This window comes from Battus philenor, unplaced genomic scaffold, assembly GCF_028537555.1.
Source record: "Battus philenor isolate CCGP_79_NKW_IND1 unplaced genomic scaffold, ilBatPhil1.0.hap1 SCAF_28, whole genome shotgun sequence".
NCBI classification, from domain to species: domain Eukaryota; kingdom Metazoa; phylum Arthropoda; class Insecta; order Lepidoptera; family Papilionidae; genus Battus; species Battus philenor.
In genome coordinates this window covers 663,478-680,087 of record NW_027181691.1, presented here as the reverse complement: position 1 = coordinate 680,087, position 16,610 = coordinate 663,478, and the positions used below count along the sequence as shown (strand labels likewise).

Here is a 16,610-nt window from a genome sequence, read left to right as displayed (position 1 = left end):
AATAGAAGGATAGGTGTAAATTAACATTTACACATTTTTCGGACTACCCTCTTAAAATAGTAGGGTTAGGTTAGGTTAGGTTATTTAGATACTCATTTAGATAACTGATTTAAATCTAGGTATTACAACTTACGAGTTTGAAACCACTGAAAACTTGTTAGTTTTTTAATAAACTATTATTTGAACCTTACTTTAGTCGTATAACAACGCGATTGTTAGAAACGGAGATTAGTCTTGAATGAAAGTTTGCAGCGAAAGAACACTGTTTAGTCGCGAAAAGCACGCTACTATAGTGAGACGTGAACTTAAAATTGTAAATATTAAATTTGATTTCATAATTGTCAAATAGATGAATCTTTCACTGACATATTTAATTTATACATAGGCAAATGTTTTTGTGGAAACTTAGATATCTACAACTATATAGATATTAAACAGTTTTATTTAGTTCGACCCGTACGGAATTTGTTTATTTGGGTCAAAATTATAAATTGAAATTTAAGCACCTTCTCGTTGTCAGATTGATTTGAAATTTGGTACACACATTTAATTTAGATGACAATATAATATAATAAAATCAATAACATTATAAATCTAAGATGGCCGCCGACACAAAATGGCGGATTTCATATTTTTCCTTAACCCCCTCAATATGGGTATCTAATGAAAGACCTACGCTAGTAAAACACGATGATTATGTCAAAATTTAAAATTCAAGATGGACGCCGTTCCAGTATGGCAGACTAGGTACATATTTCTTCACAACCACCGCAATATGGGTATCAAAAAACCGTTTAACTTAAAAGTTTTTTAAATGTATTTATGTATGTATTTATTTTAAATGTATAACTTGTGATGCCCGGATTTTTTAAAATTTTAAGTCTTTTTAAAACAACGGTTTGTTAATTATAACCAAATATCTCTTTTCGCTCAAAATGATCTTCGTTTACCCTCATTTTTTATAATCTTTATGTAATTAAGTCTTTATCTAACTTGTTCTGTTAAACCTACCTAATTGGTGTATTAATTTTTCATACTAGCAAATGCGAAGCAGAAATAATCAAAGGTAAACATTGAAATATGGTCTTATACTGTATATATGTATCTTATATATGTCTTTACTGACTTCTAAACAATCTCTGAATTCAAACCAGTTAATTATGTACAATATATATAGCGGTGAAGTCCATAGTAGTCCACACAGACCTTATATTCCAATAATTATAACTCGGAGGTCTCTTCAGGGTATGAATGTAGGTAATTACTCAGTCTGCGTGTTTCATCTCTGGATTCAGATATAAGCATTAAAAAAAGTGAATCGTCGACATTGTCAAGGCAGCCGCTGACTGCGGGCAGCGGAACAACAACCAGCGCAGCGATTTGGGGAAGATCTATGTCTGACAATGTGTGTCTATTGATTAATATGATGATGAAGGCAGTGATCATTATTTTAATTTTAATAATACACCTATCCCTCGATTTACACGGTACTTGTTTCACATGTTTTAGCTTTTTTTTATCGCACTCTACTGAATGCTACTGTGATTGAACACGTGCGCTGTGTACACATTTCACGGGGAATCCCGAGCTTATGTGCTGACTTGCTGCACACGCACACTGCGTCTATATTTCTTCGCAAAAAATTAAAATTTTATCTACGGAAAAGTGTATTTGAGTGAAAGTGTCAGAAAGATTACCATATCCATATTCGTAAATTACAAGTGAGTGCATAATTTAGATAATTATAAATTAACGTGTGTAAAAATTAACTGTGATTAAAGTAAAATTCAGAGGGAATTAATGCAGGAAATTTTGAAGGGAAATGATGGCAATTTACCAAAAAGGTATAATTCGAATAAAAAATATATATTTTTTGTTCTTCTGTTTAATGTATTGTAATTAAATAAAATAAAAACAGTGTTTCGGTAATACATTAAATATTTTAACTAGTCAATGCATTTTATCTTTATTTCTGTGTACACGTAAAAATTTTGAAAAAGTCACAATTCAATTTCAAAATTTATTCATGGCAAAATTATGCATTTTCTGCAAGCTTTTCGATTTAGACGGTTTTGACTTGAAAATTTTTAATTTTCGATTTACACGTTTTTCTCAGGAACGTATCTACTGTGCAAATCGAGGGATAGGTGTAATCATCAGCAACTTTTCAGCCACAGGATACCCACTGATGGACACATTTTCGTCATATATTTCTAATTAGACCTGTATTTTTGATAAAGTAGTCTGTATACAATAATCGACACGGTTGGCAGGAAACTTGACGATCTTGTTTGTGAGCAATGTCAATGCTATATAATTAATGCATGTGTGAATTATATAAGATTTTATCCCGAGAATCGAACTACTACAGTCTCAGCTAAGCTACTTGTGATCACTATCCAAAGTGTTAAATAAACTCTGTTCCTCCAGAACATTCAACACGAGCTAATATCTATCGCTCTAAAATGTAATTCTTATGGTTTTCCAGGACGATCATGTTCAGATAACTCTAGCAGCACGTCTTCGACGTGAGCAGTACATGGCGTTTGGTATTTCCGGAGCAGAGGGCCGTCCTGCCATGTTAGGCGCTGATGTGGTTGTCGCCTACTGGGATACGAAGTAAGTGCTTCTGAGTTCATAGTTCCATAAATGGTTCAGTTAGACCTCCAAGGATCTCTAAGGACACTCGACGCTGGTCATTTTACGCACTTACATTCTGTATTACTATTATAACTGGCTGAAAACCTATACACTATACACGTTGACCTTGCTTATAACCTATACTTGAAGACCTGACTTTTTTGCTCTTCTCATGATGGAGCGCGTTTGGAACCATGATAGCTTTAAATTACTAGACGCCACTAGAGCAGTGATTCCCAAAGTGGTCTATATCGACCCCGAGGGGTCTGTGAAAACCTGCAAAGGGTCTACGTTAGCGAAAAAAAATTTGGGGGTCCATGAAATGAAACAGGGGTCCACGATAGTGAATCTCAACACATACACTGATAGTACCTATTTACTTACATCATACTATCTTATTATATCTTATATATTATCAAAACATTGACAATATTTATAAAAATACCTATGAAAAAAAAAAGAAACAGACTGAACAAGCCGAGGAGATTTAAGATTAACCCTTACAAAATTGACGACAAATGTTGATAATTTATTATTAAAGCATCAGGTTCATCCTTCTCACTAAAAATATTGACTTATTGCCTATGGTATTTTATTTATACTTTATTTTATTATAATTTGGTGTTACGTATATTTTACATAATAGATACAAAACTTTATTTTGAGTAGTTTTAATTTAAATTCAATTAATAAATGTACAAATTAAAATGTGTTTTTACTTTAAGTTTTTAACACTAAACTTCGCTACATTTAGAAATTTACAGGAAATCAATATTAGGTAATTAGGGAGTCTACCCAACACGGAAAAACATGGCAAGGGGTCTACGACACAAAAAAGTGCGGAACTCTGCACTGAAGGACACCTCTGTTAGATTCAAGTTTCTAAAAAATTATGCTCTTATGGTGTTCTTGCCTTCCAGGTCAAACCAGCCTCGAGTAGCGGACTACACTATAACGCACCTGGCGCAGTGTGATGGTGAACGCGGCGTGTGCCCTGATCAAAGACTGGGCGCTACCAATGATGCTGTGCTGGGTGAGCATTATTCATGCAAAACACATACCCACATCATCGTATCAGGAGATCATATAGATGCTCACGACAATAGGCCTTCCTTTAAAATCACTAAACCAACCAAAACCAACCAGCGACTTTCCGCGACCTTATCTATGTCATAGGTCTACCTGGTGAGGTACATAGCCACGAAATCTACCATCAATTGGTCGCCACTGGAGAACCTTTCGGCACAAATGGCCATCGACCATACTTAAGACTATGGCAATGTTGGTAGTTCCTTACCCACCCATGCCGTTTAATAACAAAATTTTTGAATATCCAGCGCCACGACATCTCGAACTACACCACCAGATACCACCAGAATGTGCTATAGATACAATCAAATTAAGCTGGTCGGATGTTAATGACCATTGGATGCATTGGTTGCCTCGCTCACTGCATCTTTAAACGAAAAATTCTTCGAGATATTTCGGTGGTGTTTATTCTGCTTTAGATCTTCTTATTTATAATTCTCGCTGTGAAGCTTCTATCATAGATCCTCTCCGTGGCTCATAAAACCCACCACAAGCGACATCATCTCGGAATCGAAAGTCATCACCAGCTTCAACACCAGCAATAACAATTATTACATTCCAGTGCAAGGAATGCAGAAGAGTGGTGTGACTACCATCACATACCGTCGACCACTCGCCGCCACAGATCCTGGGAAAGACAAGGAGGTGCTTACATCCCGATCTCAGTCAGTCATCGCTGCATTTGGGCCACTGAACTCCAGATATGAAGCCAACGCTCATTCCTTCATGGACACCACCAGGAGCGACGTTCAGCTTGACTTCGGTGCCCAGGTACCTTTCAGTTGGAGTAGCTAAAAATAAATTTTATTTACCAGACCCTCTGCTGGTCAATTGGCATTAGCAGACCTCAAACCTGCGTAGGGTTTAAGGTCACAGGACTCAAAGTAGGCATAGCCTAAGACCTTCAAATAGCGAAGCTTAAATGAGCCCAGGGGGGGGGGGCTACCTATAGCTATTTTACGGTATTGAATTCATTTACTTATATTACTAAACACATGGGACCTTTAACAATGACCTCGTATCGATGTCCCCTATATTGAAAGCCTTTATTTTAAAGGTACAAAGCTTTCAAATATGCCCTGTTCAGAAAAGACCCCACAACATACTCTAGATAGGTTCTTCTGTAGTTACTTACAAGAGTTTAATACAATAGTAAAGCAATTCATTCCCAAGATATCACTTTGTGGTGGAGTTTAACAGGTTAGGTAGGCAATGTTAGACATCACCTAACAAGCTGGAGCACAAAAAATTAAAACACTTGGATGAAAGATAGACACAATTTATTTTAAAAGTCATCCGCCTACAACTTCGAATAAACCAACGCCGTAATAAATTATTTGTCATGCGAATGAAATAATTTTTACATAAAACTTTCACCACGCATTTGTAAATATTAAACATTGATTCAAAATTGATATAAGATAGTATTTAATTCCATATTCCATCACAGCACTAAAAATTGAATACAAATTCACAAACAACAACACATATGTCACTTGACGCCGTTCGCCATTATTATATTTTTCGGCGCGAGACGCGGTTTTGACAACCGCCTACAGATCATACGCCGCGCGTCTTTAGTTTTTGCGCATGCGTAGACCGACGGATTGACAGATAAGCGAAAGCATTTTGACAACTGTGATTATTTCGCTACAACTTAAAGCATATTTCATATTTTAAACAAGTTTTTATTTAATGAACTTCTTATATAGCTAAGAGATATTACATGCGAGTGTATGCCATACATCAGGGCAGTCTAACTCGCGGCCCGAGATATAATTATGTTTATTTACAATAAGTTTCTAAAATTGACTATGCCCTGGTACTGCTCATTCTACTATGTTTATGGAAAAATCTTCTATTGTTGTCGCTGTCAGGTTATGGAATGAGCTCCCAGAAGCAATTAGATACGCTATATCGCTGTCAGCATTTAAAAAGATGGTAGAAGAAGTACTTCTGCTATCCTTGGCCTCTAAAATAAAATATTGAGTAGCATTTGTTATTTTTATTATATGTGTGTACATTTCAAACTACTCTCTCCTCCAGTCCTTCCAGTAACTTTTGATCTCTTGAAAGGTATAAGGATTTGTATGTATGTTTATGTGTATATATGTTTATATATTTGTATTAATATGTTTGTATATACATGTGTACAGAAATTTATGTATTTGTATGTATGTACATCGTAAACTGCCTTCTTCATGTCTCTCATCTCCATCCAAAGGTTGTCTGATAGAGATCGCCTCAAACGATAAGATCGCCTCTTGCACCAACATAAATTGTTTCTTTCTTTTGTTTTCTATGTTATTTTGTTATATTTTCTTTTCGTTTTTTACATATAAACTTTTGGTGTACAATAAAGTTTAAATAAATTTATCAGGGCGTAAATAATAATTAAACTATGAATTTTTAGTCAGCGTGAGTTTGACAACCTTGCCGTATAAAGAGTTCACTAACGGAACAAGCTGGAACAAGCTATACGTGACATATCTTTTTTTTTAATGGTCCCCGCTGTTGGGAACCTCTCGTTCCCCTATCTCGTGTGGGACAGGGACTTTTTATTTCTAATAATTTATTCATATTTTTTATTATTATCATTCTTCTCTTTCATGTATCATCTTATCTGTCGTACTGTTTCTTTCATTCTACAGTTTTCCCAGTCTTTCTCCTTCGTTGCATTAGCCATACATCCATCCTCAACCACTACATTCTAGGTTTCCTTACTATTTTATTTTGCAACATTACATTTTTTGTTCAAATGTTTAACACGTATTTTCTTTATAATTATCATCTTATATTATTCTGTTTATTGTACTATTTTTGGAACTACTATATTTCTTTTATTTCTATATTTTAGTGTTCGTTTTATTTTTACTTATTGCATTTGTCACCACCTTCCTGCAGTAGCTGAGGAAGCATTCTCTCTCCCCTTCGTCTTGCATGATGGCCGAGGTACGTGACACATCTTGGAATGTGCTATACAAGTGATAATGTTTGTCCGCAGAGCGACAACACTTGCATCGGGCTAGCCGAGCTGGAGGAAGGTGGACCTCGTCCTTGGGGACCGCGCATCATAGCCGGGCAGACAGTACTCACCGCACGCATTGGACCAGCTGCAGGCTTGCGTGGTTACACACCCATCACAGGTACTTCAGACACTGCATATCTACTTTTAACAATAAATTATTATTTTTTTCTTTCAAAATTAGCTAACTCTATCATTCCAACGCCGCTACGATTTTTTAATTATCACTTTTATAAAACTATTTATGATTCGGATTTAATATGTGCCTGAATTTCAGCAATATCCACTTTATTAAAGTGATATTTCTAAGAAGATAGAATATTGATATTGTTAAACCGAAGTTAAAAAAACTTATTATAATTTCACTGCAGTATTCTGATACCGTAAAAATATAAGAATACATAGATAAATAAATAAAAAAGGCTTTATATTTTGAAGTCGTAGCGGTAGTGAACTGTTTAGGGTTCGATTCCGGGATACAATCCTATATAATTCACATTTCGTGCATTAATCATATAGGATTGTCACTGCTCAGAAATAAGTTTCCAGAGGATGGGCAGCAGTGTCCTCTGCGTACCATAATACCACACTGCGATCGCCAACTCGCCTTCCAAGCCTGGCGATTATGATATATCCCCACAGATGTCTTTAGAGGGAACTTATGCCTTGCAGTAGCCGTCTATGGGCTGAAACAACAATATATACACACACACACACACACACACATATTTGTGTGTGTTCTTAAGCAAGCTATTGTAGCAACACCAGGAGTCTTCTTGGAGGCCTACAATAGCTGCTTACTGGAAGGGACCTTTCCTACCGCGTGGAAACGACAGAGACTGGTACTTCTCCCTAAAGGTAAGAAGCCACCAGACGAGCCATCGTCATACCGGCCCCTCTGTATGCTGGATACTGCGGGGAAAATACTAGAACGTATTATCCACAGCAGGATCGAAGCAGCAGTTGAACCCCACCTAGCTAACTCACAGTATGGGTTCAGAAAAGGCCGGTCTACGCTAGACGCTATAGAGCAAGTAGTCAATATAGCAAAACTAGCAGTGTCTGGAAAAAGATGGAAGAGAGGCTCGATAAAATACTGCCTGGTTGCCACCTTGGACATTAAAAACGCCTTTAACTCAGCAAAATGGGAGGTTATCATGGGGGCACTTAGCTCACTGAATGTACCTCTATACCTACGTAAAATAGTCGCTAGTTACTTCTCTGATAGAGTCCTCATGTACACTACAGAAACCGAGACGGAGGAGTACAAAGTCACTGGAGGCGTCCCACAGGGGTCACTAGGGCCACTTTTGTGGAACGCTATGTACGATGGACTCCTAAAGAAGCACCTACCCAGCGAAACTAAACTCGTTGCATTCGCTGATGATCTAGCAGTCGTTATAGTAGCGAAATACGCGGAGGAAGTGAAGTGGGCATTTGAAAGATCCTTCCAAATAATCACCCTGTGGATGAGGTCAGTCGGACTAGAACTGGCTGAGCAGAAGACGGAAGCAGTGCTCATTACTGGCAGGAGAGTTGCGGAGACCATCACACTCAATGTCGGCAGCTGTGAAATCGCAACTCAACCAGCTATACGGTACCTTGGAGTAATGATCGACCATAGGCTAAACTTTAAAGATCAGGCTGAGAGAGCAGCAGCGAAAGCGTCTCTGGTGACAGCTAAACTCTGCCGACTCATGCCTAATGTCGGAGGAACCAAGCAAAACAGAAGGAAGTTATTAGCGTCGGTGACTACGTCAGTGCTTATGTACGGAGTACCCATATGGTCCGACGCACTGAGCAAACAGGAGTCCCGACGGAAAATCGCCTCTGTTTTTAGAGTCAGCACTCTACGGGTAGCTAGCGCCTTTCGTACAGTATCGGAGGATGCGGCATGCGTGATAGCAGATATGGTTCCTGTTGTGCTTCTTGCAGACGAAAGAACTGATCTGTACCGTAGCAAAAAAGCAAATCAGACCCAACTTCAGCTGAACTTAGAATTCGGGGAAGACTGAAAAGCTTGCAACAGTGGCAATCGTCCTGGGATAAGTCGACGAAAGGAAAATGGACGCGTAAGCTCATACCAAACCTAGAGCCATGGGTGAACCGAGATCATGGAGAGTTGAACTACTACCTGACTCAGATGATATCCGGCCACGGCTGTTATCGAGCGTATCTCCATAGGTTCAAATACGAAGATTCCCCTGACTGTCCTAATTGTGTCGGAATGATTGAAGATGCAGAGCATGTCTTTTTCGTCTGCCCCCGATTTAACGAAGCCAGGAGGTCTTGGGAAGAAGGTGTAGGATGCAAAATCTATCCTGAAACTCTGATAGCTACAATGCTATCCTCGCCTTCGGCCTGGGAACTTACGAGCGCGTACTGTACGACGGTGCTGAAGGAGTTGCGAAAAATAGAGCAGGAGCGGAGGAAGTTGGCCTGAACAGCCACTCTATCAGAGAAAGCTGCGGCTAAATCCCCCCCGCGAAGTAATGCCTAACGGCCATGCCGTGGGGACCAGGGATACCGAAGAGAGAGGATTGTTTTTAGTCGGTATTGATCTAGATACGTCCCTATGATACGTAAAAGTATTTTTAAACCTCTATAAAAAAAAAAAGAAAAAAAAATATTTGTGTGTGTGTGTATATATATACATATATATATATATATATATATATATATATATATATATGTTTGGAGGGATAAGACCACCCATTGTTAATTTTTATAGTTATTATGCATCTATTTATTTCTTTTCTAAGAAGTACGATAAATAATATTTAAGAAATATATAAAAAAACTGTCGTAGTCGTTTCATCCCAGAGAAGCTCATTTCAGGGCATAGGGCTCCACCAAAAATATCTGTGGGGGGATATACTATAATCGCCACGCTTGGCAGGCGGGTTGGCAATCACAATGTGGTATTATGGTTCGCAGCGGGCATTGCTGCCCAACCTTTGAAAACTTTGTTTATGAGCTGTGGTAATCCTATATGGTTAACGCGCAAAGTGTAAATCATATAAGATTGTGTCTCGGTATTTAAACCCGTGACCTATGTTCCCAAGTCTTAGTCCACTACCACTGAGCTACTACTGCACACTGGTATATAATACACGGTCTCAACAGCCTTGCAATTCCACTAATTGTCCACTCTTTCTTACATGCAGACAATGAAATAAATAACGGATTCTTACCTGGTAAATATTGTTTTATTTTAAATATTTATTATCATGACTTGTCCAATTTGTCATAAGAATATTCATCATATTAACATTTGATTAAACTCATAAGAATTAAAATAGGCGCGCAACTTAGTTCTCGCTGTTTGTCAATAGATGGCGCCAGTAGTACATGTTGGTACATTTTAACACATAGGGACCAGAAAGTAGTCGCTTTCTTAAGCTAAATTCACACGACTGCGTTTTTAACAAGAGTTTATATCTAATCAACAATATATACACCTTCGTTATCAACAACCTTTTGCCATCTAGTATACAAATCAATGCCGGAGCGGTAACAATCGGTATTTCTGTAAAATATGTCGACAAACGTCATAAACCGAGCTCAGACATATAGTATACTAACCGCTTTGATATATTTGTGATTTTATTTATTATTAAATAAGTTTACGATTAAAAATTAAATAACTTTGAGAAAAAAGACATCAATTTTTTACGCGATTAGCGTGATCGGAGATGTGTTCATATATGTACAAAAGTATTTACAATTCGCTTTATTGCACGACTACTGCTACATAGCGGAAGTAGCTATATATTAGTCCTTTTCTTACTTAGGATGGACTTCCGCAAAGTAACGCCTGAATCCATAAGTTATTATGTTTTTGCACAATGTTGCGTTTTTATACTAAAACAGCGAGAAATTATTTGCGCGTATGTACGTTTATTTTTAATTCACAAGTCGGTACGTTTGTTCGTCTCTGGAAAAAGCTTCCATACTTTATTATTGTCTATCTTAGTGCATGTTTTTTCCGGGTGTTGACTTATTTATCTACCTTCAGAATTCTGTTCTCTACTTTAGTTTCTAGAATATCAGAGATTAAAGGAAAGAAGATAGCTCTGGTACCTATTTACGACATATCTTATTATATGACTGTCTATCTCTTTTTAAGCTTTCAATTGATAAATCATCATCTGTACTTTAGACTTTTTTAATTTCTTTTTTATACCTTCCATACTTAGCTATTATAGTGCTACTGAAACAACTTTACCGCGCCTTAGGTATGCGCGCGGCGAGACGGGGGGAGTATCGGACGCTCCGTTTCGGCAGCGCGCACTCATTATTCCTCGACTCCGACCTCGCCACTCTTTTCTTAGACGCAGTATTGAGGTTTATAAGTTTTTAATCCAAGAATATAATTTAAAGTTAACACCATTCTCAGGTCACCCATCCTGGGGCATAGCTTGGTACATCAACGACCAGCTGATCCCAGAAATATATGTGGAGCGCGGACAGACGTACACGTTCCTGGTGGAGGGCGGCGACGACCGCACTAACCCCGCGAAGTTCCACCCCTTCTATATCAGCGACTCGTCGGAAGGCGGCTTCGGACAGAAGAGAGAAGAGGAGCAGAGAAAGCAGCGTGTCTTCGCTGGAGTCGCGTATGACAATGAGGGCTACCCTTACCCTACTGCCGGTGAGCATATGTCGAAGGAGATGGATTTAAGAACCTTTCTTAATTGTTTATTCATGACTGAGGATCATAGATAATCAATAATCAGTCTCTCTTTTATAACTGCGTTAGTCTAAGGAATAAAATTCGTCGGCCAATCGCAAGTCAAAAAGTATTTAAGAGCGCTCTTTTGCCCAATCCAATGTATGTTAATAGTTATATTTCTGTGGGATTCCCCTTTTCGATGCGCCGCTGACGATGACGTACGAAGCTCTTACATCATTTTTTTTTCTTCTATATTCTTACATTAGCGTCCTTTTACATATTTTTTTTACCTACAATTACATATTTTATTTCTGGATTTTTTTTGCTTGCATTTCTACATGTTAATGTTTACTAAGTCTTTAAAGGATTTCATAACTTAAATCTTAGGTTCTTAAATAAATAAATATCTTTGAACCACTAACACTGAACCATCCCTGAGGAACCCACCAGTGCGGAGGAGCTGAAGCCTGGATTTTGCATTTTAAGATACCTAAGATCATGACCACAGTTCCCATATAGGACCATTTGATGTTTGGTGGCCACTTCTACATATTTCAAATAGTCCTCTATCGTTCCCAACACCATAGCAACTTCCTTTTCATTTCTTATCAGCTGTATCAGCACATTATATATACATAATTTCTTAAATTCAATCTCTATCTTCATGTAGTCTTTCTGACTTCAGTTTTAGTATTTTGTAGTGTGAAATAAATGATTATATATCTCTCATAAACTTTTTTTTTTACTCACCATATTACCTAGTGTGCAATGTATCAAGTACTAGTGTTCACTTGCAGTGGGACGATACTGTGAGTGGACTCATAAGACCGTGGATCAGTCCGCCACCACAGAGACCTTTGAGGAATACATGAAGACACTGCAGCTGGAGTGCAACGAGGGTGAACCAGCTGTGCTCAACTGGACCGTCGCACACGAGACCCCTGACTTACTGTACTACCAGGTTAGCACCACCTACCATTATTAATCATACATCTATGACTGCTTTTATCTTCTTTATTGGATCATACAGTACTCTGCCAAGAAAAGAAAATTTATACAGTACTACCCTCTATAAATTTATTAGGTATCTTGGATACTTAGTTCCTCAACCATGGGTCTAAATACTTAAAGTAGCTCAAAGTTTATATAAGGGGACCAGAAAGTAATGTCATTTTCTTGAGTTAAATGTACACAACTGCATTTTTAACAAGTTTTTATTTCCATTTAACAACATATTCACCTTCGCTATTCACAACCTTTTGCCATCTAGTATATATCTTCCAAGTATGTAACCAAATGACAATCAAATATTGATATGCATAGAAACGACCTTACTTTCCGGTCTCTCTAATACTTAGTACTTGAGAAGCCAATTCTGGTAGTTATGTGAGACTGTGGGTCATCCACAGTACTTTGAAGTGATCTGGTAGACATACTTAGTGTTATAAGGAGTCCTAGTTATCTTCAGTGCTTTAAAATGGCATGAAAATAGTCTATGTGCTGCATTTTCTTATTGTCAAATTTTATTCACTTCACATTTAATCAATAAATAAAGTGATCGCTCTGAAAAATGTTATATCTTTTTTTTTCAATCATTCTTTTTTTCTTCTTCAATCTTTTTGACCAATCACTTGCAGTATGGAGAATGCCGGGACAGCTAATCTGATATAAATATTTTTTTGTGAACAGTGCTATACCCACAACAACTTGGGTTGGAAGATCCATGTCGTAGACCCCGGAACTCCTATCCCAATCCCTGGGGACCAAGGAGCGCGCATCAACATCGGTCACGCACTTCAGTTCGCGCCACTTACGTTGACAGCTGCTATAATTGTGACAGCTATCTGCAAGATGGCGGCGAGATAAGACTGCGTACGGAAACGCACAGAGAGCTCTGTTTAGTTATTAGAATGGTTTGACTGAAGATTCGTTTTTTGATTAGAAAATTTGACAATAATATATCTAATATTAATATGATAAAAGGTAACTTTTAAATCCATTTTTTTTTAATTATATTATTTTTACACATTGTATATTTTATTATGTTGACGTCGGATCTTCAGCTGGGATTGTGATATAGGCTAATAACATCAGAGCTCCAGTATAATGTACAGGTAACCGAATTCTGGTAAATAATGTCAATCTATTATATATCAATTTCATATCAGTGGAATGCGTTTGTACTTACTTCGGAATATACATTTCTGAATAATAAATTAAGTGTGTAGACTAATTCTTTCGACATATAATAATTAGGAAATCAAAACAGGTCGACTGTAGTTGGGAGACGTTATGGTGCTCGACTATAGCTATTTTGTATTGTATTCATTTTTGAAGTTTTTATATTTATATATATATACTATTTTCGAAAAAATATCTTATATAAAAATAATTTACTTGTTATTTATATGGTAAAACATTATTTCCGAACAAGTGTTATTGCTTATTTACAATAGAATAATAACAAAACGACTATAATAACTAATTCGAATATTAATATCGTTTTAACGATTCATCGCAATTCTAGTTGCCAAAAACAATAGAAAAGGTTATTAGAAATTACTTAGCATATTACAAACTAAGTAAAATGTTCAAAATGTGTTATTTTAAGCAAAAAACTAAAACATGTTAATACGAAATTGGTCACCCCAGTTCCGTAATACACCTGTACCCTGATTTACACGGTAGATACGTTCCTGAGGAAAACGTGTAAATCGAAAATTTAAAATAATCAAGTCAAAACCGTGTTAATCGAAAAACCTGCAGGAGATGCATAATTTTGTTATTTAACAGTTTGGATTTTTTTTATATTTTTAGGTGTACACAGAAATAAAAATAAAATGCATTGATAAGTTAAAATATTTACTATACAAAGAAAACACTGTTTTTTTATTTAATTACAATACAATAAACAGAAGAACAAAAAAATAAAACCAAAGGTGTTCTATTATCCTTTAGTCAGAAATTACTCTCTTTCTTTTTTTCGGAATCGATGGTTCGAATTCATTTTCATCACTCGTAGTTATTTGTGCCGATTCGACGTTTGAAGCAGAAATATTTACATTATGAAAGATGGTAATAAAATCGGTTATTAAAACAAAAAAAAACTTATTCGGAAAACCTTGTAAAGCGAAAATGTGTAAAACAAGTACCGTGTAAATCGGAGGATAGGTGTATGGTATAAATTTGACAATAATCAACAAGCAAGTGCTGCCATAAAAACAGCTCAAGATACTATTTTTTTATATATATATATAACATAAATATGTATTGATTTAAATTTTATAACTCATATACGATTTGTGAAATTGTCTCACAGCGTCTCCTAACCACCGAGGATCATTATATTAGTATAAATCATACATTTATTGTATATATATGGAATTGATCTAAAATCTATTGCTTATTGAATTTTTAAATTAATACAATTCTATCTAATGTTTAAATTAAGGAATTTCCCACAATGGAAACATTGACAATAATATTGGCTTAGTTATAAATGATAATTGAATTATTTTAGATTATATTGTACGATAACAATAGATTATATAGTTATCCAGGCCGTGTGCTCGACAATACGAATAAAAAAAATACTTTACCAACATTCCAACACGAATTAGTTAAAAATTTTAAATGTCTCCAATATAGATAAAATTTAAATGCAGAGGGAAATTGCACCCACTAGCAAAAGTATCGATAAATTGTCGTAAATAATAATATCGATTTTATATCCCTACTATATTCATTTCCCTCCTAAAAAATTATGACAATAATAACATAATATTAATTAGTATTGTAATGATTTGTAATATCGATTTGAAACGCAACATATGTGTGTAAAATATTAGTAATTATAAATTATTTTTAAATATATAATATTGTCATTCCATATTTTTAACTTTATTATTAAATAATTATTGATATGTATAATCTATATAGGTGAAGGTAAACGAAGACAATAATTCGACCTGATTAGCAGAGATTTGCAGAAAACATTTATTACAAAATATACAATACATAGAAGCCTATATAAATATATTGCTCTATTATAATATTATAAGTAACATGTATGTTTAATACATATAGAAGTTTGATTTTAATAGGAACACGCACAAATTAATCTATGGTTTCCCAGCAGAATTGTACATTGAAACAATATTTATCGAGCAATGCAAATGAAAAATAATTGATTCAAATACACTTTTTATTTTCAAATCCAGTTATTTATATTTATGTACATGTAAAACGTTTAATTATAAATAAATTTAGGATATTTTGTTAGTTAAATGTCGATCTTATATTATTTATACTCAATATGACGCAAGGCAAAGGTCAATAATGGCATGAGGCCTTTGAGCCTAGTTTTGTACAATGTACAGATACAGAAAAATATTAAATCAAAAATTAAATAATAAAATATTCATTTAAACTCATGGTAGCAGTTTTTGAATTAAAAAAGTTTCGCAAGTTTAACAGCGTATCTTTGCCTTCTTATGTCAATGTTACCATATTATTATAAATAATTAATATGTCAACGTTATCGTGCTGTGTCGGTTATTGATTATAAATGTATTTTGTTCTGTGTTAGGAATTAATGAATCTCAATTACTTTGTGTGTCGACAATAAACTAATTGTAAGGTGTTTGCTAACGTACTGAATGTTACCATATGACAATAAATTTCGTAAATTTTCTTCATATTAACGCAAATAAAGTATTAGCGTGTAATTGTATTAGAATGAGATTGTTTTCGAAAACTTTTTATCTACTATAACATTAGGATGAGGTGAATACTAGAGAGTAATTTAAACTTTACACTACGTAGTTGAAGTAGTTGGCACGGTTCTCTTGCATTAAAGTTTTAATAGAGGTTGAAGATTGTGAAATTTTAGTAAAAATATTTCCATGGTACTATGCATTTGTGGATACTATCTCCACACATTTTGGCAAAATTTATCAACTGAGAATGTCATTAAGTAGCTGTAAACGCAGTATTCTGAGGTTTGAAGCATAAATTAATTTAATAATATAAGAGACATATGTTATAAAATGTTTTCTATTGACCGTTTTTTTACGTTTTATCTGTTAACGATTATTTTATGCGAAATAGTTTAATCGATTTACTGAATCGATTTTTCATGTATTAATTTATGTACCGTTGTTCATCGTGTTACAAGATATA

At 35.5% G+C, this 16,610-nt stretch overlaps 1 protein-coding gene across 1 annotated transcript in view; it reads left to right on the top strand.

Annotated features, from left to right (window-relative positions):
• The window catches only part of LOC137925948 (protein Skeletor, isoforms B/C), a 50,479-nt gene extending 36,755 nt beyond the window's left edge, over positions 1-13,724 (top strand). Inside the window, exons 7-13 of the mRNA XM_068769444.1 lie at positions 2,489-2,619; positions 3,561-3,673; positions 4,292-4,500; positions 6,734-6,875; positions 11,154-11,408; positions 12,227-12,390; positions 13,119-13,724. Of these exons, the coding sequence (XP_068625545.1) occupies positions 2,489-2,619; positions 3,561-3,673; positions 4,292-4,500; positions 6,734-6,875; positions 11,154-11,408; positions 12,227-12,390; positions 13,119-13,295 (1,191 nt within the window). The 3' untranslated portion in view covers positions 13,296-13,724. The remainder of the gene's footprint in view (positions 1-2,488; positions 2,620-3,560; positions 3,674-4,291; positions 4,501-6,733; positions 6,876-11,153; positions 11,409-12,226; positions 12,391-13,118) is intronic.
• Positions 13,725-16,610: the final 2,886 nt, after the last annotated feature.